The sequence below is a fragment of the Protomyctophum bolini genome (assembly GCF_963924005.1).
Source record: "Protomyctophum bolini genome assembly, chromosome: 10".
Lineage (NCBI taxonomy): Eukaryota > Metazoa > Chordata > Actinopteri > Myctophiformes > Myctophidae > Protomyctophum > Protomyctophum bolini.
Window position 1 is genome coordinate 7,708,900 of NC_137871.1, and position 22,943 is coordinate 7,731,842.

General features: G+C 44.9%; 1 protein-coding gene across 1 annotated transcript; it reads left to right on the plus strand.

Moving 5' to 3' along the window:
• Positions 1 to 3,784: 3,784 nt before the first annotated feature.
• neil3 (nei-like DNA glycosylase 3) lies at positions 3,785 to 22,599 on the plus strand (the record flags this gene model as incomplete). Its single annotated transcript, XM_080774274.1, has 10 exons — positions 3,785 to 3,889; positions 5,938 to 6,026; positions 7,747 to 7,881; positions 12,211 to 12,424; positions 12,916 to 12,990; positions 13,836 to 14,002; positions 19,967 to 20,136; positions 21,059 to 21,479; positions 21,835 to 22,015; positions 22,213 to 22,599. 10 exons carry the CDS (start codon positions 3,785 to 3,787, stop codon positions 22,357 to 22,359), a joined length of 1,704 nt encoding a protein of 567 aa, XP_080630400.1. The 3' UTR covers positions 22,360 to 22,599.
• Between the last annotated feature and the right edge of the window lie 344 nt (positions 22,600 to 22,943).

Genomic DNA, 22,943 nt, shown 5'->3' on the forward strand with positions numbered 1-22,943 from the left:
CTTAAGTACAATTTGTACATACTTTTACTTTACTGGATTATTTCCAATTGTAATACTTTTGGTCAGAAAACCAGAATCTTAAAGATAACACACACACACACACACACACACACACACACACACACACACACACACACACACACACACGGCACATCATGTAACACACATAGATAAATGTGCTGGAAGCCACACAGTGGGAACAAATGTGTCTCAGCTGGTTTCACGGTTTCCACCTGATGGCTCCATGCATGTGCTTATCTTGACACTTTTACAGCCATCTCTCATCTGTTTGTTGGCCTCGCATGGATGCTCATCTGGGCTCCTGACTACAGCAGGATATTTCCAGCAAACTCTACGTTTAAGCTGACAGTCAATGTGTTATTCTACTTATTCATGTTCTAGGCCTATATAGAGCATAGCAGTGGGCATGGTTTTCTGGCCCCCTGAGAGATTTACAAAAATCAATTATTAAAATGAAAAGCGCTAAACAAAGGGTATTTATTAAATGTAGTATGTCAATTATTCAAACTTCAAAGGTTTCAGGAATCAAAAGGTTTTATGGTCATGATTCACCAGGATCCTGGATGGCTGGATTATAGGCTTAAAATAATTGATATAAATATTATTTGTAAATCTCGATGGGAAAAGATTTATAGGCGATTTTTCAGTGGGCCCAGAAAACCACGCCCACTTCTATGCCCTATTGCCCCAACATGGCCAACCAATTCAGTTGGCCAGTAGCCCTGTGTCCTCATTAATTAATGACTCAGAAACTGGATCAGAAACGTTTAAGCCACTAAGAAATGATACACAGCAGTTATTTTATCCACATTAACATACCGAGAAATTAGGCTATAAGTGTGTGTGTGTGTGTGTGTGTGTGTGTGTGTGTGTGTGTGTGTGTGTGTGTGTGTGTGTGTGTGTGTGTGTGTGTGTGTGTGTGTGTGTGTGTGTGTGTGCGTGTGCCACTGTGCCTGTGTGTCCAGAATTTGGTCAATGTCATGACTCATGTCCAAATACAATAATTATGAATTATAAATATGCATGAAACGCTTTTGGTAACAGCCTGGCGAGATAAGAGCTAGGAGAATGGTGTCACAGCGCCCTCAAGTGGACGTTAGCAAAACGGATTATTTACTCCTTGTCCAGATTTATGACGTTACCAACTCTATGTGATGAACCCATTGAAGTAGCTAGCCTATAGGAGGATGCAGTGATGAACCTGATGTTGTCTTTGAAGGTTACATTTTAGCCACTTTTTGCTGTGTAGAGTGACGTTGACAGGGAGTGGAGAGAAACAAAAGACTCCTGGATTTTTTTCCATTTTGTGTTATGCTGTGCTGAAAGCGATATATATATAGATCACTCTGTAGGCCTGTTGTCATAGTGCTATACTAAATAATAATAATAACAGGGAAATAATAATAATAATAACTATTGCAGTAAGACGCCTGAGGGCGAGAAGCGGTCGCGTGCACACATCCGCCTCGTTGATGGCAGACTGCTGGGCGAGCGCTGGCGCAACATGTAATGAATTCTGTACTGGCCATATAAGCATGTTTTGAGTGTACAGGGTTTAATGAGGTCAGATCAACAATTGGAATGTCAGAACAGATGAGCTCCATACAGTATATGGAGATCTAAGGGTGGTAGCGGGGACATTTGACTTGAGTATACATGGGTTTGTGGAGGCCCGTCTAGAGAGGTTGACATTTGAATGGACAGGTATAAGTGGAAAGGGAGACATCGAAGAGGAAGGGTGGATAGGGAAGGATCCATATATGGGGGTTTGAGGTCAGATTGCTGGCCGATATTGATGACATCAGGGATCTCCATATATGGGCTTAACTGGACAGCAGGTCGCATTTACTCAGGGTCTCCACATCTCCATCCCTGATTGATGTCACCTGGGCACCATGGTACCCGACCAACACACTGATGGTGCCCGACAAACACACTGACGGGGAATTAAGGATTCCATAACTGCGACTGTCGGTCACAATTTTTATTTTATTTATTGTGACTGATTAAATGTAAAATTTTGGATGCCAAAACATAATTATAGCCTGAACCATATTACACGAACCATATAACATATAATTATATACCATATTATATACCCCCATCTTTTGAGTTGGGGGTCCGCAGCGGCGCAGCCAAATACACATTAACTTAGAGGTCCTTGCATGAAAAGGTTTGAGCACCACTAGGCTATACTTGCAAAATGTGTCTGATATACAGTACTACCAAATTGTTGTAGCCTATATGAGTGGTTCATGCAGGACCCCAAAGAATATGTATTTTTCCGGTCACCCATCAGAAAATATTGTTTTCCTAGATTATATATTTTTAATGGCAGACTAGGCCGGAAACATTATAACTTATATTTCGGGTATTTTCAAATGTATAGGACGGGTTGAAGTAAACGGATTAACTCATTTAACTGGGGTCCCCGAGTCAGAAAAACCACTTTGAGTATTATGTCTATCAATATGGTTAGCTCTCCTATATGGGAAGTAGCCTTAAATGTCCAGCAGGGAGAAGTGTTGTACAATATTTTAGAGGCAACTTCAACAGAAGCCTGCAAGAGAAAATTGATCTTGAATGATGTTAAGCGCTTTAAATGTTGATTTAAACATATCTGAGAGCAGCTGGTGGAGTGGTGGTATTCATGGTTTAACTTTTGTACACTTTACTTTTTTGGCAAGCACAGTTTGCAATAATGTCTTGTTTAATTTGTTTAAGGAGACACACTTGATGGATGATGTACGAATCAGTTAAATTCTGCTGAACTAAGCACAGGTGGTGGTTGATAAAACATCGTTTCCATTATTGATGTAGATCGAAGTTTGTCCCAGACTGACTCACACCCCAGATTGTCTAACAGTGTAATAATCTAATATGTGGATTGTGGACACTCAGCAGCAGTGGCAGGGAGCGGAGAGGCAGCCTGTTTTTCTGGGTGGGAGATCTTCAAAGAGAGCTAGAGATATAACTCCTCCGACATTAACTTGTGTTTATCTGCAGTTTTACATCATGCATCAAACATATTATATAGGCTGCACCCGATAGCCAAGCATGGCCATTAATCAGCAGATCTGAATAAGATCTAATTATCTAGCTCTGGTCCATAGCCCTAGTGCTAATTCTGCCTAAATGCAACGGCAAAGGCTATCTAGTATCTATCTGTCTGAGTGTCTGTCTGTCTGTCTGTCTGAACCTTAGAGTATATATATACACTCTAAGGTCTGAACAGCTAAGGTAAGACAGTCAAGACGGGCAGAAGACGGGCAGTGTCGGTAGGCCAATCAGAGGCAGGCGGGGCGTTACCATGCCTATGCTCGGATACAAACGAGATATACCATAGGAGGAGATATACGCGTCAATCACGCCATAGCAGTCGTTCCGGGCTATGGGATACTGACTCTTAAATATTGCATTGAGAACTTTTCGCCTTATAGGAAATAATATTAGACACCTTAACAGAGCGGCCTACAACCAAACCCACTTTGATATTCAACAATATATTGCTCAGCTATTGTGGTGTTGGAAGTTTGAACTTTTGCAAAATATGTCTGATAGACGACTGCAAAGTAAAACTAAATGTATGTGAAATTAACGAGGAAGTCCTGCCTTAAGGTTCAGGGCAAAATAAAATACCGCGTACAAAATCAACATTGCTTCTGCGCGAACTTGAAAAGAATGGCGGGTCATGTTTGTTAACTTTGGTACATTTAATTTTACATCTTAGGCAGAAACATTGTTTTTAGAAGATTAAAAAAAAATGGTGGAAGGTCCGGGGTGCACGTTAAACGGAGAGAAGATTCGTTCAAAGGTCCAGCAGGGACAGACATTGAAAGAGGTCCGAGGCACTTTGACATCTCAGCAGGTATTTGCCTATTTGGAAGCTATTTGTAATGTTAATTAATTCGTATGGAAATAACGATGCTAACACACACACACACACACACACACACACACACACACACACACACACACACACACACACACACTTTATTTGGATCTGCACAAGAGGCGCAATACAATAGACCCAAACACTGATCAGAATTAGGTTACATTATATGGTCCAACCAGATATAACTGCTGCACATGCTTAACACACAGAGAGGGAAAATAAAAAATATACAGCACATTGATGATATACTATTACTTGACACTATAGACAGGATGTTTGTTTTGGGCTTAGGGATAAATGAAACAACGCCTTGTCCAGATAGACAAAACAGACTGCCCATAATAGCTGAGACAGAACAGTATTTAGCTTTTTTGCAATCCACCCAATGCAGACCCCTGAGCACAAGTTTATGGACATGGCCCAGACTTCCAAATACAAGAACTATAAGTTGACAGTTATATCCCATATAATACGTTCCACCAGAAGCTGATATTTCATAAGTTTGGATGTAAAACAAGTGTCCATATAGTACAAATCAAAACACACACACACACACACACACACACACACACACACACACACACACACACACACACACTAGGTTTTTAATAAGCTGTGTGTTTTGAAATGTATGTCAGAGCAGCCAACGCAGGGAAGCTGGAAGTACCTTCACAAAAAATGCAGGGACAGCGCTCCACACGTCCCAAACTCTTCTCCCTTCTGGCTCCAAAACTATGGAATGCACTTTCCATTGCAGTCACGGAACTGCAGCCTCACTCCCAATCTTCCGCCGTAGTCTGAAAACCCACCTTTTCAGAATCCATCATGGCCCGTAGTACTTGCCCTAGCCCCTTAGATAGCACTTTATGTAGACTTAGACTTGGATTGCATTTTATGTAATCATAGCACTTTATAGTACATAATGTATAGTATAGTATGCATAGTTTATATATAAATTATATATATCGTTTCATTATATAGATACTCCACTGTTACGCTCTTAGCTTACCCATGTTTCATGATTACTTTTTATGTATGTTATTTATTGCCATGCTCTTTTGTTATTGCTTAATGTAAATCGCTCTGGATTAAGAGCGTCTGCTAAATGCCTAAATTGTAAATTATGTGTAGCAGTGGCTCAGCCTCAGAGCCTCTGCCTGATGGCCTCAAAAGTCTAATATCTCCCCCAGTCCAGAGGGATATCCCTTTGGTCTAGTGCAGGGGTGTCCACCCCACACTTTTATGACGTGATCGCTATTTTCAAAATGATCAGCTCAACAAGATCTACCCACCATTGCTGAAAAAGTGAAAATAGTTTAAATATGTACCGGCTGAGGGGGCTTTAGAATAGCGGCGCTGGCATTACATATAGGACAAATGCACTTGGAATGGGAAATAGAGGGGGAGAAATATAATAGTTAGGGGGGGGGGGGGGTTGTAATTGGGGGGCAATTTGGGGCAATTTGTAATGCCACAGACATTTGTGCACAGCAACACTGTTGAAAACTAAATATTGCATTGAGTTTGAGCCTTTTGTCAATCAATCAAGTCACCTTTAACTCAAGTGGCAGATTCCAAAAATAGTTTTTTATATATTTAAATTAAATATTCTTTAGGGACATGTCCTGTGATCTACCTGTACAGTGATCTACTGGTAGATCGCGATCTACCTTTTGGGCACCCCTGGTCTAGTGGTTTCATGCGGAAGACCCCCATTACGTACATTTCTTTTTTGTTTGGGTCCAAAAGTTTGACACATTCTATTCAAAACACAAGTGAATACTGCTGGACAACCTTGACAAAAGCACACATACAGACAGACAGACAGACACAGTCACACACACAGTCACACACACACACACACACACACACACACACACACACACACACACACACACACACACACACACACAACTACACACATACACTTTTATGTAGTGTAATTAAGTCATGTTGCCTAAGCCTTCCAGTTGCACTGTCAGTATCTCGGATGACCAGCATTGTGTTGATCCTTTCCACAGAGCTTCCATATGTATGTTGGTTCTCAGTACAGCGGTGTTGAAACCTTAGGAAAGGAGCTGTTCATGTACTTTGGCCACAGAGCTCTAAGGTAACTTAATACTTTCTCTTGTATTTTTTGTAAAGTGTGGTGCTGCTTGTTAACCCATTCTGACCTGAGATCAGATTCATACGAGGTTTCCACTGGACACACACTGGTCTGATGAACCCATTCTGACCTGAGATCAGATTAAAAAAATGTCAGTCGTTCTTCGATTTTTCAAAAATAGCAGACCTACAAGCTCGTATCGCGCCACTCGGTGGCGCGATATGAGCTTGTAGATCTGCTATTTTTCAATAGGTAAAGCATAACATGATGCTAACACCAAAATGGGTGCCCGGTCAGAATGGGTTAAGAAAAGATGGGTGCCGACTCCCAAACCACTGTTAGCGAATCAGTGCTTTACACAACAGACAGTGCAGAACACACATTATAAAAAGATATCTGGAAACAAACTAGCCGCAATTTGCAACTCTAGATTTTTTAATAATGGGATGAATCTAGAGTTGCAATACCCTCGACTGCCCATTCATCCAAATTGCATCTGCTATCTGCTTGTATTATTATACGTTGTATATGTATACGTTAAACTCGCCTGTCTCACCAACATTGCAGCTGTAGGCCAAGCTTGAATTAACCTCTTTCAATCTGCAAAGGCTTTGTTTCATAAAAATTCACCGTAGAAATGTTATGACTGTATATATTCCGAGCTGCCATGTTTTCTTAATTTTTGCTTGTTTCATAGAACGCTGTGTGTGACGGGGCGTCGTCTGTGTCGGCGCCTTCTTTGGGTGTTTTACCTGCGAGTGCATACTGCACACCTGGTGCTCACGCAGGTAAAACGAGCGCTCTCCCACACGACTTGTTTGACGGCTGGTGGTCACGCACACTTAGTAAACATTGCAGCTCGGAATATTCTAGGAATATTTTGGACAGAAAGTATCTCATAACATGTCTGGTGGATTTTGATGAAACAAAAGCTTTGCAGATTGAAAGAGGACAATTCAAACTTGGCCTACAGCTGCAATGTTGGTGAGTTGCAGTTAAGATGAGCTTGCTGTACACCACTCTACACTGGCCACTTGTGGTCAAGCTACAAAAAAGTATTCAGAAACCTCAGGTAGCGTATAATGATGCCATGGCAATTTATACTCAAAAGGCCTAGATGGTGCAGTGCGAGTGAAATGTTTGTGGCTGCAAGAGTCAATACTTTTCAAGCTGTTCTCCGTAACTTAATATAGACGGCATAGATTATGTGTCTCTTGGACGAGTCTGTGAATAGTGTCATCGTCAGTTTAAATAACCCTGTCAAAGGTAATAGATACTCCTCTAGCCTTCGAAGACATTGGCTTAAAAGCCTTTATTTATAACTGTCACAAATGCACGTCTAACATGTACATTTTGAACTGTTTTTTTATTGGATGTGTATATATAGTGTTTTGTATGTTTTTCTATGGACCCTGAGTCTGCAATAAAGGCATTCATTCATTAATTTAATGTCGTTTAAATAATACAAGCAGATCTGCAGATGCGAATTGGACGAATGGGAAGTCAACGGAGGGTATTGCAACTCTAGATTCATCCCATTATTAAAAACATCTAGAGTTTCAAATTGCGGCTATAGAAACAAACCCTTTTCACCCATTTCCGCCCCTTTTAAAAACCTTTTTATAGTTACTGTTTTGTATAATAAAGTTCTCAGTTGTCTCTCTCTCTCTCTCTCTCTCTCTCTCTTCCCCTCTCTCTCTCTACACGTGTTTCTGTGATTCAGAGTGCACTTCGGGATGAATGGATCGATGCGTATAAACCCTGCGGAGAGGAAAGATGGTAAAAGCTCTCCTCCGGCGCTGGTGGTCCACTTGACTAACGACGTCATCTGCTTCTTTGACAGCACTGTGGAAATCAGGTAACGGGGCCACCACCAGTCTGGGCTTTGCTACGTAGAAATGACACATGAAGGGTGGAGGAGTGGGTTGGTCGAGGTGAGGTCTCATTCGATCGCTCAACACCACGCCATGAGTCCCCCCCCACCACCACCATCAGACTGCCGTTGAGAGTGTTGTTGGGCCTTATTATAACCGTTGCGTTTCTGACAGTAGATTTAGCTTTTCTGATCTCTGTTTGGTTTACAAGAGCAGATGGCACCCTCTCGCCGTGTTGCGTCATAATCAAATACAGTCTGTCTCAGCTTTCCTAGACTGTCTGTCTGTCTCTCCTGCACTGTCTCCTTCTCGGCCTCCTGCTGCCTGTCTCTGTTACACTGTCTGTCTGTCTCTCCTGCACCGTCTCCTTCTCGGCCTCCTGCTGCCTGTCTCTGTTACACTGTCTGTCTGTCTCTCCTGCACTGTCTCCTTCTCTGCCCCCTGCTGCCTGTCTCTGTTACACTGTCTGTCTGTCTCTCCTGCACTGTCTCCTTCTCTGCCTCCTGCTGCCTGTCTCTGTTACTGTGCCTGTCTGTCTCTCCTGCACTGTCTCCTTCTCTGCCCCCTGCTGCCTGTCTCTGTTACACTGTCTGTCTGTCTCTCCTGCACTGTCTCCTTCTCGGCCTCCTGCTGCCTCTCTCTGTTACACTGTCTGTCTGTCTCTCCTGCACTGTCTCCTTCTCTGCCCCATGCTGCCTGTCTCTGTTACACTGTCTGTCTGTCTCTCTTGCACTGTCTCCTTCTCGGCCTCCTGCTGCCTCTCTCTGTTACACTGTCTGTCTGTCTCTCCTGCACTGTCTCCTTCTCTGCCTCCTGCTGCCTGTCTCTGTTACACTGTCTGTCTGTCTCTCCTGCACTGTCTCCTTCTCTGCCTCCTGCTGCCTGTCTCTGTTACACTGTCTGTCTGTCTCTCCTGCACTGTCTCCTTCTCTGCCCCCTGCTGCCTGTCTCTGTTACACTGTCTGTCTGTCTCTCCTGCACTGTCTCCTTCTCTGCCTCCTGCTGCCTGTCTCTGTTACACTGTCTGTCTGTCTCTCCTGCACCGTCTCCTTCTCTGCCTCCTGCTGCCTGTCTCTGTTACACTGTCTGTCTGTCTCTCCTGCACTGTCTCCTTCTCGGCCTCCTGCTGCCTGTCTCTGTTACACTGTCTGTCTGTCTCTCCTGCACTGTCTCCTTCTCGGCCTCCTGCTGCCTGTCTCTGTTACACTGTCTGTCTGTCTTTCCTGCACTGTCTCCTTCTCGGCCTCCTGCTGCCTCTCTCTGTTACACTGTCTGTCTGTCTCTCCTGCACCGTCTCCTTCTCGGCCCCCTGCTGCCTGTCTCTCTTACACTGTCTGTCTGTCTGTCTCTCCTGCACCGTCTCCTTCTCGGCCCCCTGCTGCCTGTCTCTCTTACACTGTCTGTCTCTCCTGCACTGTCTCCTTCTCTGCCTCCTGCTGCCTGTCTCTGTTACACTGTCTGTCTGTCTCTCCTGCACTGTCTCCTTCTCGGCCTCCTGCTGCCTGTCTCTGTTACACTGTCTGTCTGTCTCTCCTGCACTGTCTCCTTCTCGGCCTCCTGCTGCCTGTCTCTGTTACACTGTCTGTCTGTCTCTCCTGCACCGTCTCCTTCTCGGCCCCCTGCTGCCTGTCTCTGTTACACTGCCTGTCTGTCTCTCCTGCACTGTCTCCTTCTCGGCCTCCTGCTGCCTGTCTCTGTTACACTGTCTGTCTGTCTCTCCTGCACTGTCTCCTTCTCTGCCTCCTGCTGCCTGTCTCTGTTACACTGTCTGTCTGTCTCTCCTGCACTGTCTCCTTCTCTGCCCCCTGCTGCCTGTCTCTGTTACACTGTCTGTCTGTCTCTCCTGCACCGTCTCCTTCTCGGCCTCCTGCTGCCTGTCTCTGTTACACTGTCTGTCTGTCTCTCCTGCACTGTCTCCTTCTCGGCCTCCTGCTGCCTCTCTCTGTTACACTGTCTGTCTGTCTCTCCTGCACCGTCTCCTTCTCGGCCCCCTGCTGCCTGTCTCTCTTACACTGTCTGTCTGTCTGTCTCTCCTGCACCGTCTCCTTCTCGGCCCCCTGCTGCCTGTCTCTCTTACACTGTCTGTCTCTCCTGCACTGTCTCCTTCTCGGCCTCCTGCTGCCTGTCTCTGTTACACTGTCTGTCTGTCTCTCCTGCACTGTCTCCTTCTCGGCCTCCTGCTGCATGTCTCTGTTACACTGTCTGTCTGTCTCTCCTGCACTGTCTCCTTCTCTGCCCCCTGCTGCCTGTCTCTGTTACACTGTCTGTCTGTCTCTCCTGCACTGTCTCCTTCTCTGCCTCCTGCTGCCTGTCTCTGTTACACTGTCTGTCTGTCTCTCCTGCACTGTCTCCTTCTCTGCCCCCTGCTGCCTGTCTCTGTTACACTGTCTGTCTGTCTCTCCTGCACTGTCTCCTTCTCTGCCTCCTGCTGCCTGTCTCTGTTACACTGTCTGTCTGTCTCTCCTGCACCGTCTCCTTCTCTGCCCCCTGCTGCCTGTCTCTGTTACACTGTCTGTCTGTCTCTCCTGCACTGTCTCCTTCTCGGCCTCCTGCTGCCTGTCTCTGTTACACTGTCTGTCTGTCTCTCCTGCACCGTCTCCTTCTCGGCCTCCTGCTGCCTGTCTCTGTTACACTGTCTGTCTGTCTCTCCTGCACCGTCTCCTTCTCGGCCCCCTGCTGCCTGTCTCTGTTACACTGTCTGTCTGTCTCTCCTGCACTGTCTCCTTCTCTGCCTCCTGCTGCCTCTCTCTGTTACACTGTCTGTCTGTCTCTCCTGCACTGTCTCCTTCTCGGCCTCCTGCTGCCTGTCTCTGTTACACTGTCTGTCTGTCTCTCCTGCACTGTCTCCTTCTCTGCCTCCTGCTGCCTGTCTCTGTTACACTGTCTGTCTGTCTCTCCTGCACTGTCTCCTTCTCTGCCTCCTGCTGCCTGTCTCTGTTACACTGTCTGTCTGTCTCTCCTGCACTGTCTCCTTCTCGGCCTCCTGCTGCCTGTCTCTGTTACACTGTCTGTCTGTCTCTCCTGCACTGTGTCCTTCTCTGCCCCCTGCTGCCTGTCTCTGTTACACTGTCTGTCTGTCTCTCCTGCACTGTCTCCTTCTCTGCCCCCTGCTGCCTGTCTCTGTTACACTGTCTGTCTGTCTCTCCTGCACTGTCTCCTTCTCTGCCTCCTGCTGCCTGTCTCTGTTACACTGCCTGTCTGTCTCTCCTGCACTGTGTCCTTCTCTGCCCCCTGCTGCCTGTCTCTGTTACACTGTCTGTCTGTCTCTCCTGCACTGTCTCCTTCTCTGCCTCCTGCTGCCTCTCTCTGTTACACTGTCTGTCTGTCTGTCTCTCAGCTGTCTCTATTTCCATGTCGCAGCATAAATACTTCGTGCAGTGTGTGCGGTACAATGGATGTCAATGTGAGGCTGCCATATAACGCTATAGATGGCTACAAACGTGTACAAAAAAAAGTTACTCTGGCAACTTTACTGGTTTCGTTATAAGTCAAATCACAGCAACTTTATTATTATGTATTAATTCAGTGGTGTGTTATTCCTGGATAATGAGCCACCTACGCTTCAATTATTATTATTATTATCTCCCAACAATGACCAGCTGGCCAGACATTATCCCTTACTTATTTAATTAATTATGTATAAAATGGCAGGAGATATTTCCAGCCCGTGTTGTCTTCTGCCAGGTAAAGACCGCTCTATTAAAAGTAGATTGTCGTTCAGTCGCACAGTTCGATAGCCAGAATCGGTTGAACTCTCAGTGAGGATAATCGGACATTTTCACGCGGTTTTAACCCATTCTGTACGGGAACCCCTTTTGGTGTTAGCATTATGTTATGCTTTAGCTATTGAAAAATAGCAGATCTACAAGCTCGTAGCGCGCCACCGAGTGGCGCGCTACGAGCTTGTAGGTCTGCTATTTTTTTAAAATCGTGAAAATGTGGCGCAAATCTTTGAATACCGGTGTTTAAATATTCTTTCAGAGTTTTCTGGAACGACATATTTTCAGATGGGGGTCGGCGGCCAAATACATATAGTTTTTGGGGTTCTTGACATGAAATATTGAGAACCACTGAAATAGAAACATGAGGTTTTTCAGGAAAAAAAAAAACATAAAATAAATTTCGACATCAGGCCTAAATGGGTTAATGCAGCAGGTTCCCTATTTGCACAGACACACACACACACACACACGCACACGCACGCGCACACGTGTAGACCATAATGGAAATACGTCTTTTTGATTTGAGAGTATAAATCACAGGCGTCTCTGTCTGCAATGCATGTTCTTAAACCCGTGGTCCCATCATGGCAGGCTGACGGAGGACTGTGGACAGAGGGTGAGGGCCATGGAGAGTCTGGACGTGTGCTCCTCCGAGTTCAGCGCCGGCCGCGCGGAGGACGCCGTGAGGCGCCAGCGCGGCCGGATGCTCTGCGACGTCCTCCTCGACCAGTCCGTGCTGCCGGGAGTGGGGAACATTATTAAGAACGAGGCCCTGTTTGACTGCGGCCTCCACCCAGCCGTGAAGGTACAAGCCAACCGGTGATGGATGGTGTTTAGTTGGGAGGAACAGAGAAATAACAAGGAGGTTCCTTTTCCCTGTGTAGAGGACGGCCCTATACGTGTTGTTCTAGTCGGCTAATGTGCTGCATCAGTCTGTAGTCCATGTCTGTGTAAAGCACTGTACAGGTCGCCTTTGCAGCTCCCTCCCTTTGTCATGTGTCGCATGAATCCCATTTAATTTCACGTGACTCACTCAAGCATCATAAGTAATGCTTCAGTAGCAATCGGTAATCTTCTAAGATAAAAAAGATGAGCTGTTATAAAACATGTTTTTATTTATGCTTACATTATTGACTTTTTAATCGATGCCATGCATCATCTTCATTTTGTTCACGTACCGTACTTCATTGTTTGTGTTAAATGTAATGTATTTTTTATAACTGAAGACTTTCCAGTTAACCGCAGGAACTGTCGGAAATCTGATTCTGACCTTTTAACTGTATATTACACACTCAGGCGGACCAGCTGACAGACGAACAGGTCCGCCACCTGGTGAAGATGACAAGAGATTTCACACTTCTCTTTTATAAGGTTGGACATTTTCTGTTCGCTCAACTATATATATATATATATATATATATATATATATAATATAATTTATTTATTTGAGACCGGCAGTAGGAAAGCTGAAAGGGCGAGACAGACTGAAACGGTGTAGGAGAGACAGACTGCAGGAATGCTGATTATTATTATTTTTGGCAGTTTCATTAAATTTTTAGTTTTTGAGAGCTGGATAAACATAGCCATTTGTCCGTTTGTACTTTATTGGTTATGGGTCGAAATTGACCACGTAGATTTATCACGTAATCCTCAACATAATTAAGCAATATTACACTCGAGGGTGTGGGTTAACGTGATTATTGCCACGACAGGGATGCGGTCAGGAACGAGACGGAGTCGAGTTCCGCAAGCATCACTGAACCACTACCACAGTTGCCCTTAAAACAAAGAAAATCGCTGAAAGAATATATCTTTTTAATGACAGATGTAGTCACTGCGACCACAAATACCACCCAATAAACTAGCTAGCCTAGCCACCGAGTTTGCTAGCGCTCTGGGAGAACAGAGCGGCTGAATTCTTTGTTTTGATTAGGTGGTGGTGTGTAGTGGTTTAACCACCGGCTAGAAGGCTGTTTCAACCAATCAAATTTGCTTCCTCGAAACGACCTGTGGTAGAATGGAGATTAATCAACTATGAAAACACTATAGCTATGCTGTAGCCGCAGCCCTATTTCTGCATGCATAATTGGGCAGACCTGAGTAAAGAAATGGTAGCAACATTTTGTTTAAAAAAAAAATATAGTTTGCAGAGGCTTTTCAAATAGTTTGTCTATACTCTGTGTACCAAACGTTTTTCTCTCTCTCTCCTCCATCAGTGCCGTAAGACCAGCGCTCCTCTGTACAAGCGGTACAGAGTTTACAAGAGGCCTCGTTGTGGGCGCTGCTCAGCGGCGGTCACGGTCTGTCGCCTTGGAGACAACGGCAGGATGACCTACTTCTGTTCCCGCTGCCAGAGCGATGACCCCGCCCACGTTGACACCAGGTATGCATGGAAGCTATAGGGGTGCAACAGTTAACCCATTCTTCTGACCTGAGATCAGATTCATACGAGGTTTCCACTGGACAACACACTGGTCTGATGGACCCATTCTGACCTGAGATCAGATTCTATAAAAATGTCAGTCGTTTTTTTCGATTTTTCAAAAATAGCAGACCTACAAGCTCGTAGCGCGCCACTCGGTGGCGCCCTATGAGCTTGTAGATCTGCTATTTTTCAATAGCTAAAGCATAACATGATGCCAACACCAAAATGGGTTCCCGTTCAGAATGGGTTAATAGAACTGATCAATTAGCCGTGTGTGTGTGTGTGTGTGTGTGTGTGTGTGTGTGGCTGGTTGCAGCAGCTGGATGTACATGTTGGATACTGTATTGTGGCATGTCTCATCTAAAGACCACGTTATACAGACTGGACTTCAACAGTCCTCTATACGGAGATAGATTATTCTTTTTTTTTTGTAGCAGGGTTTGAATCGAAATATTATCATCACCACAACTACAGCTGTGAGGGATAAGATAAGATGGATAACTGGTGCAGGGGGGAGAAGTTGGGTCTGGAGAAACACAAACGCGTTCTAGCAATCCAGCTAGTCAACTTTGGTCATGGTGGTACAATGGCATCTCGGACCAAAAATAGAAGATTTTGCAAAAATCCGCTTAAAGCTTAGCTATTTTCGGTTTCCTGATGCCATTCTGCAACGACGAGGTAAGTAAAAACGGGGCTTAAGGCATATCTGTGGAGGAAATATTATCGCAAATAATTATTATCACAATATGGCAAGAGATGTCACGCTCTCTCCATTTCTCACCTCGACTCTGTGCGAGAATTGCAACGAGCGGAAATGAATGTGCATTATTAGAGAGGCAGTGTGTGGCAGACGTGGTGTGAGCTCGCTGCCTGCTGGGCTGTGTTTGAGAAGAGCTTTGCAAAGCGCTCAAAGCCCCTACAAGGCGTCACACAGCTGAGTAGACAATCTGTGAAAGGGATGTTTTGTTTTTCTTTTTTCTCGCCCCCCCCCCAACACCCCCATCCGTTTTTTTAATTTCTGGTGAGCCAATGCCGCTTTTGTGTTTTTTCCACTCTTCCCCAACATTTTCATGTTTGGTTCATGGTTCATATGAGTAACTATTGTATAATTGTAATATTACACGAGAGTGTGTGGTTTTCGTCATAGTGATGTTTACAGTTTCGGACCGTATCACTGTCGTGCCAATAATGATGATGAAGCACACCCTCTCGTGTGATATTGCTTAATTATAAATCAGTTCAAAAAGTCGGATGGACAAACTTTGTTTGTAGAGGTACAGAGATGAGGAAAGTGCCGTCTCATTATATGGGCAAGGTACAGCCTGAAAACCTTTTTATTTCAACTTTTATTTTCTGGAAGGGCCTTGTGTCTCTCAGGACATGGGGCCCAGATACAGCTGAGCTGCCTGAAAAGCTCAACTTTCAACTCCTTTCTATTTGAGCTTCACTACCCAATGTCTGCAAAACATTGTAAGAATAGAAATGAAGCAAGTGAAACTGATCGTTGATGCACATTGAGCTGGTTTAGGAACTTAGGACAGGGTGAGTGACGCCGGTACAGGTTAGTGATTCAACGTTCACTTGATCGCATTGGGGTATGTTAGAAATGAGTGTTCTGCACAGGCCACGGTTCAAAGAAAAACAAAAGATTAGGGGGGGATTTGTTTCTGTATGAAGCAGTGTTGGTGTACTGACGTGAATGTGGTGTTACAAACTTGTTCTCCTGACCTGGAATATTCTTTTTATTGACCGTAAGCTGTTTTCCCCTTGTGAATTAACTTTTTATATTGGTTAGTGTTCACGTCCACCCCTGTAAGCTGACATGAAACCCAAAAATAGGAGCGGAGAGAAGCAACCTGAATTGGACCGATAGATCCCGAAGGAAATTTGAGTTATGGTGACTGACTGACATTGCCATCCTTAGAGCTTCCCACTCCCTAGTGAATCGAAAATGAAAAAAAAAAAAGTAAACTAGTATTGGCGCCAAAATGGGGACTGAGGGGGGGGATTGTGTATATATAGTGAAGGATCAAAACATAAATTGAGCCTTATCTTGCCTTATCCCTTATGCCTAACCTGACTCTGCCAGATTGCGGCAGTATTGAGTTCACAAGTTCCCCCCCCCCCCCCCCCTTCTGCCTGCATCTGGTCTCTCTCAAGCAGAAACGATGAACCCGGACGCAGCTGGACAAAGATCTGATATCTCCATAATAATTCCGAGTTGTAGTCTTGTTAGGTTGAGTTTACATTAATTTGCGCTGTGGCACAGCTTCAGTATGACATAAGTCTCACGTTGATCCCGCCTCTAGCGGCCGCATACAGCCGCATATCGCTCCGGGCCAGAATTGGTCCGGAGTAACATCGTCTCTGCCCGAGAGATTCCAGACTCGCCCTTCTGGCAGAATGCAAATAATGTTGTCCAGCAGGGGGAGTGGTTTCACCATAGGCATTTCTGAGGGGCGCTAACCCCTCCTATGCGTGGCTTTGTGTGTATGAGCACGGAATGTGATGATTTAATTGGCTGAGCACGGATTCGGAATGTGATGTATGATGATAAGAGCTTGTTTTGTTTTCACTATTTATTCTTGAAAGTCAAACTAGCCGATCTACATCGACACATTGTGAGCTTGTAGATTGGCTATTTGAACAATTTTGTTTTTCAAAATGGTAAAACATTTCTTCAAAGTTTAAGGGCTAAGGCGGTACACAACATAAGAGCCCTATACTGTACATGCCCTTCGGGTGATGCTAGATGAAAGGTTGATTTTGGGATCATGAACGTTCACTGCAAGTTTCATCACAATCCATCCAGTCAATTTTGAAATATTCTGTGGTGCAAGTGGAAAACCTGGCAGAAGGCTTTGTGCATAACTGTGGTTCCTGGTTCCCAGAAAGTGGCATACCAGTTTGCTTTTCTGGTTCAGTTTCCCAAAGCATCAGTTTGATTGGCTCGGCAACAGATTTGAACCTGAAACATACTGTATGAAGGTGTCATGCGTTTCCTGACCATGGAGTTATTGAAAAGAGGCCCCAGACCACTGGCGTAGCGACCCAGGCACCTCAGCATGTCACAGGTTTGGATTTGACCTTTGCTGTGTGTCACTCCACCATTTCCTGTCAATCTACTGCGTACTATCAAAGGCAGAAAAAGCCAAAATGGGGGGGAGTGGGAGGACATCACTGCCATCACCAAGAAGGTCTGACGGGGGCTAGTTCTTCCTGCTGCTGCAGCTGAAGCAATTCAATCTGCCACAGAAAATGATGGTCCAATTCTACATGGCCAGCATTTGAGTTCATCCATCATCATCATCTGGTTCACAGTGGACTAGATGTGGATGGCTCCTGCAGCACTGGGGAAGTGCAACAAAGACGCAGTAAGATAACGATTCCATCTCATCACAGAACCACCACGTGGCAGGAGGTACCGGGTCTCTCGCGACCGCTATGGAACGCCATCACAGTTTCTCTTAAATGTATTTTTGTGTGGCTTTCGCCTTTTATTTTCATATATTCTTTTATGGAGGGACAGACGGATCGAGGCTGACAGGAAATGGGGGGAAGACGTGCAGTAAAGGCCGTCGGGATCGGGAGTCGAACCCGCGGCACACTGCCAGACTGGATTACCAGCCAAGGTGCCTGGACCACTGAGCCACCATCACAGTTTCTTCCCCATGGCAGTGGGGCTCACAAACAAGCCTCCTGCCCATCGCTGATCCCCCCCTTGGACTAGCCTCGATACCCAGGCTTTCATTTCGTCTGCGCGAAAAGATGAAACCCTTGGACTACCTCCGCAATCCTGGCGTAATGCAATTCTCAACCGTTTTCATTTCAACCCATTATTTCTGACCTGAGATCAGATTCTGAAAATGTCTTCTACATCCTGACAGACAGTTTTCTGAAAAAGCCATGTTTCTATGTCAGTCGTTCTTCGATTAAAAAAAAATAGCACATCTACAAGCTTGTAGCGCGCCACTCGGTTTATGACCCTCAGTTTATGACCCTCAGTTTATCATGTGCATCACCCTCTTTGATAGCAACTCCCCCCCCCCCCCCCCTGAAATGCTGTGTCTGTTTTGAATTGTTTACAAATGCAAAGGGAGCTCTACATTTTTAGAAACTGCAGCAGCGTGAAGAAGTGCTGAGCATTTCTTTTGCGTTCGCTTGTTCATGGATGCCGTTTGTCTTAAGCCTGCTGAGAACTGAGATATTTTCAAACCGGGTGGTTAGAAGCATTTATAGGTGAGAACCTTGGTGTTTTCAGCTGGTAAAAAAAACTGCCTCTGTGGACACGACCCCTAATGCATCTATCGCACATTGATAAGTTCCTTGTGTGTAAACATAACTGGCAAATAAGAATTTCTACACACATGGGAATCACTAGGTTTTGTTAATTGGCCACATGGGCACACTGAGTCATTGGTCAATGCCACTGATCTGAAAATACCAAATATTCATTGGTTATTATTTGGCTGCAGCACCACCGAGGAGATATGCAAGGCCTTGCACAAAGTCTGCAGCTCAAGGCCTTCATAATGTGTACTTCATATGAGGACGTGCATATTTTTTAATCTGTGTGCCTTCCGATGTTACGATACCCTACGCTGCACAGTTAATGATTAATATTATACTGTGCATTAATGGAATACTTAGTGTTTTATGTTGGCTTATAACCATAGTTATTAGGGTTTATGATTCATAAAGCTGTCACACCCTACATTGAACAAGCACACGAGCATGAAGACACAAACATTTGGCAAAATACAGCAGGAATACTGTAAGGCTCTAAAGTCTATTACTCGCCATACGATACGACCAGGAGAATTATGTGAGCATGTTTGTCTCCCTGATTCGATTCCAACCACGATACACATTTCCTCCCTTTTGAACTTGTCCCTTTAACCATGCACAAGAACTAAAATTACAGAATGTTGCTGGCGGCAAGCACTTTGAGTGCTATCCTAGTCCTAGATTAGTTTTAGTCTTATTTGATTGACTAGTTCATTTTAATGATTTAGTGATCGACTCCATCCGTGCATCTTCCTCTGCTTAGCTGGAGTCTACGAACGGTTCCAGCAGAGAGACGCAGACTTCCCTTTCCATATAGCCTCCAAGGCGTTGGAAGCCAGCGTGGAGATATCTGGCTCTTGGTCTATCCCAGCGGGAGGGAGATGGCTAGCAAGCATCCGTAGTAGTAAATTAGATGCCCGGAACAACCTTAACTATAGTTCCTTTCCATGTAAAGGAGCAGCGTTTGCTATACTTTCTCTCCCAGGTGACTGAACTTCATGTAGTATAGACCACCTCCAATGGATCCAAAGTGCTGCTGACAGACAGTTAACCTGCAGGTCCAGGTCGAAGGTTGTCGCATTACTCCAGTCCTGCCCTCCTGTTGTTATCAGGGTTTGGTTCAAGGCCTTCAATGCTGCTCACATAGAACTCTGCATGGTCAAGCACCAGAATATTTAACTGACCCGCTACAACTGTATCTCTATGTCCCGGGCAGGACACTATAAGGTCAGCCGAGGTCCTGAGAGCAGCAGCCTAAAGAACCACCTAAAACACTACTATTTAAACAAGGCATTTTTGTATAGTGCGGAAAGCCCTTGACCCACGCTTCGTGTGGCCAGTAGAAACGGAGATAGACCGGTTTATCAAGAGCTTTGCCTGAGCTTTTCATCACAATTTGAACTACCGGTATCTAAAATTGAGGGGAAAATCAAATAAACAATCGATGAAACTGCCAGGTGCTGGAAGTGGAAGCCCCTTTAAGGTGTTTGAAACGATTTTACAAGAGTGTACCCAACACAGATTTTACACGGTATACTGAATTATGTCAATTCCTCCTCGGGTTGTTATTAGTGACTATCATGGCTTTGTCAGTGTTGTTATCGTTGTCATCTTCCCTTTTTCCTTTTTCCCCAGCAAGCTCCCTGCAGCTAGGAACAGCCTGATTGGGTGGGCCCACGAAGAAGGAAACGATGATCTTGTTGTGGCAAAGGTGGAGGGAAAAGAGTGGGCATGTCTGCTCTGCACGCTGATCAACCAATCGGCAGCCAGGGCTTGCGACGCCTGCTTCACTCCTAGACCCGAGGGTAAGTCAAATGTTCTGTATACACTGTAGTGGCACTTGAACCATGACATTTACACTGGTGAATAATTGAGATGCAGTTTAGCAGGGGTGGCGCAGTAACTCATTTACATTACAAGGGGCTGCACAATGAATTGGGTAGAATTTATATAATTTGCAATACCACTTTACCCTGTTAAGTATTGATTTAGACAATATTTGATCATTTTAATTCAGGTACAATAACTCCCTGTTTCATTAGATTCGTGAAGCGGTGCAATAAGACACCGTAAAATCTTTGAGATTAACAATTGTGTGACAATATTTTCCGACATAACAATTCCATTCCAATCTTCCATACTTTTGCAAGAAAGGTTTGAGTATGATGATCTATATTTATTGCGATCTTGAATCTAGACGAAGCAATCTATTTCACCACTATAGTGTTGTGTCTGTGTGTATTGCAGTATGCTCTTGCCACTATCATAACCACACTGTAGGTGTCATATGAGGTATTGTTATTATTTGTCAGGGGGGATATTTTGTCTCTCAGTCTCTGCTTTCTGTATTGAATACAGAAAGCACACTGACCATTAAGCCACGGGGCTCCCTTTGTGACTCTAATATGGCATTTTGCATTCACTATCAAAATGTGTCGTTACCTCCAGAGTTGTATTTTTATACAGGCAACATTTACAGCATTTTGGATGAGTGTGTACTGTGTGTGTGTGCATCATCAGCACAACAGATAGGGTGGCATGTTTCATTTTACGGCACGACAACAGCAGTTCGCTGCTTACGACAGGAATTTTATGGCAAGCCTGGCCTAACCGTTTAAACGTAACGACAACTTGCCTTTTTTTACGAGACAAGTCGACGCCTTATTGTAAAAGTGGCGTGTGTGTGTGTTGCTAAACGTGTCTCGATTGTGGCTCCCTCATCCACAGTCCCTAAAGGAGACATTAGCTCCGAATCGCTGGCCTTCGCCACAGCCTTGATTAAATACCCCTGCGCCGCCTTCGCCAAACCGCCGGAGGAGCGCAAAGTCAACTGGAGGTCGGCGTTCGGGACCACCACCCTGCTTTTCTCCGACTTCGGCGAGACGCGGAAGGCGCCTGCGAGCTCGGTTCCGCGCTCCCCAGCCGCTCATGGCCATTTGAATTCCTCGGCGGCAGAGGAGGGTGGTTTGTATAAATACAGTGGCTGCCAAGGGACAAGAAGCCCCAATTATGCCTCTGGTGGCAGGCAGAAGCAAAGCTTGGAAATGTCCAACGGGGAATCGCTGGCCTCCTACAGTCACCCTTCCAAGAAAATGAGAATTGATCACGGTCCCTCTCCCAAAGCTAGAAATGGAACCCCCAACTCAGGGTGAGTAGTAGATCCCTCGCTTGGTTGTTCACGGATAAAAGTTTATAATGAGAGAAAGTTTTCTGCAACTTAAAGGGGGGGGGGTTGGGGTAAGGATAAGTGGGAGGACAAAGTATCTGCCTGTGGATTTTTTTTTATGCACAGAAGCATTGTTAGTGAAGTTTCGGATTGATGAATAGCTGCACAGTAGGAAAGTGCTCAGGTCATCATCCACCTCACACATTAAAAAATAACACAGCTGAAGCGATGTATTTTTTTCATTTGCTAACGGGCATACAACCGCATGACAGTAATGCTTGTGTAATACGTTGAATTTGTCATGAACTAATAACACCGATTCAATTATTTTTGTTAGATCACACCAAATCATCGCACCGAACGAAGGTGGCGCTCCCAGTCGCAATTCCAGCATCCCTTGCTGCGTTTCCCATCGTCGGCCGGCCATCCTCAGACTGGTCCATAAAGGGGGCGAGAATAAAGGGCGACAGTTTTATGCCTGTTCGCTCCCCAGAGACACGAATTGCAACTTCTTTGAGGTAAAAAAAGAAAAAAAACCCGGAATACAACCTGCTACAAATCTTCATGGAATAATGTGGCTTTTAAAAAAAACACCATTAGAAAACTATCCCTCAACGGGAGACATAGTTCCAACCCAAAATGTGGTCATGTCTCTTGTTTAATAATGATTTTTTTTAAATCTGATAATAGCCATTTTCGCTTTCCTTGTCAACAGTGGGCAGACTTGCATTTCCCTACATGTCAGCATGGCAAACGCTGCCTGATGAGGACGGTGTTGAAACTGGGACCCAACAACGGACGCAACTTCTACACCTGTAGCTTTAAGAGGGGGAAACAGTGTGACTTCTTCCAGTGGGGCTGAGAATGGACCAGGGGTCTCCGTTCTCCCTGGCTGTTAGCTCTCGCATGCTTGGGTTTACAAACCTGCATCATGGATCAAGCGGGTATACTGTATGGAGACTGAGTGAATTGTTTTAAACTGAACTCGAGCCATCAAGTGAGATCTGATCGCTGTATGGTCATGATCATGAAGCGGGTACCTGAGCACTCCTCCCTATCTGTGCTTAACCCATTCTGACCTGGGAACGATTCTGCAAATGTCTTCTAAATCCTGACTGTTTTGTTGAAAAAGCTATGTTTTTGTGTTCTCAAACACTTTCATGTCACTTTTCACGATTCTTCAAAAATAGCAGACCTACAAGCTCGTAGCGCGCCACTCGGTGGCGCGCTATGAGCTTGTAGATCTGCTATTTTTCAATAGCTAAAGCATAACATAATGCCAACACCAAAAGGGGTTCCCGCCCCAAAATGGGTTAATTATATTCAGACTTGTATGATAAAATATAATAAAGTACCGATCGGCTTAAGCGATTAAGGACTAGCTTGTCTGATTATGCAGTGTCTATTTTTCTGATCTACTTAGACAATGACTTCACTTGAAGGAAT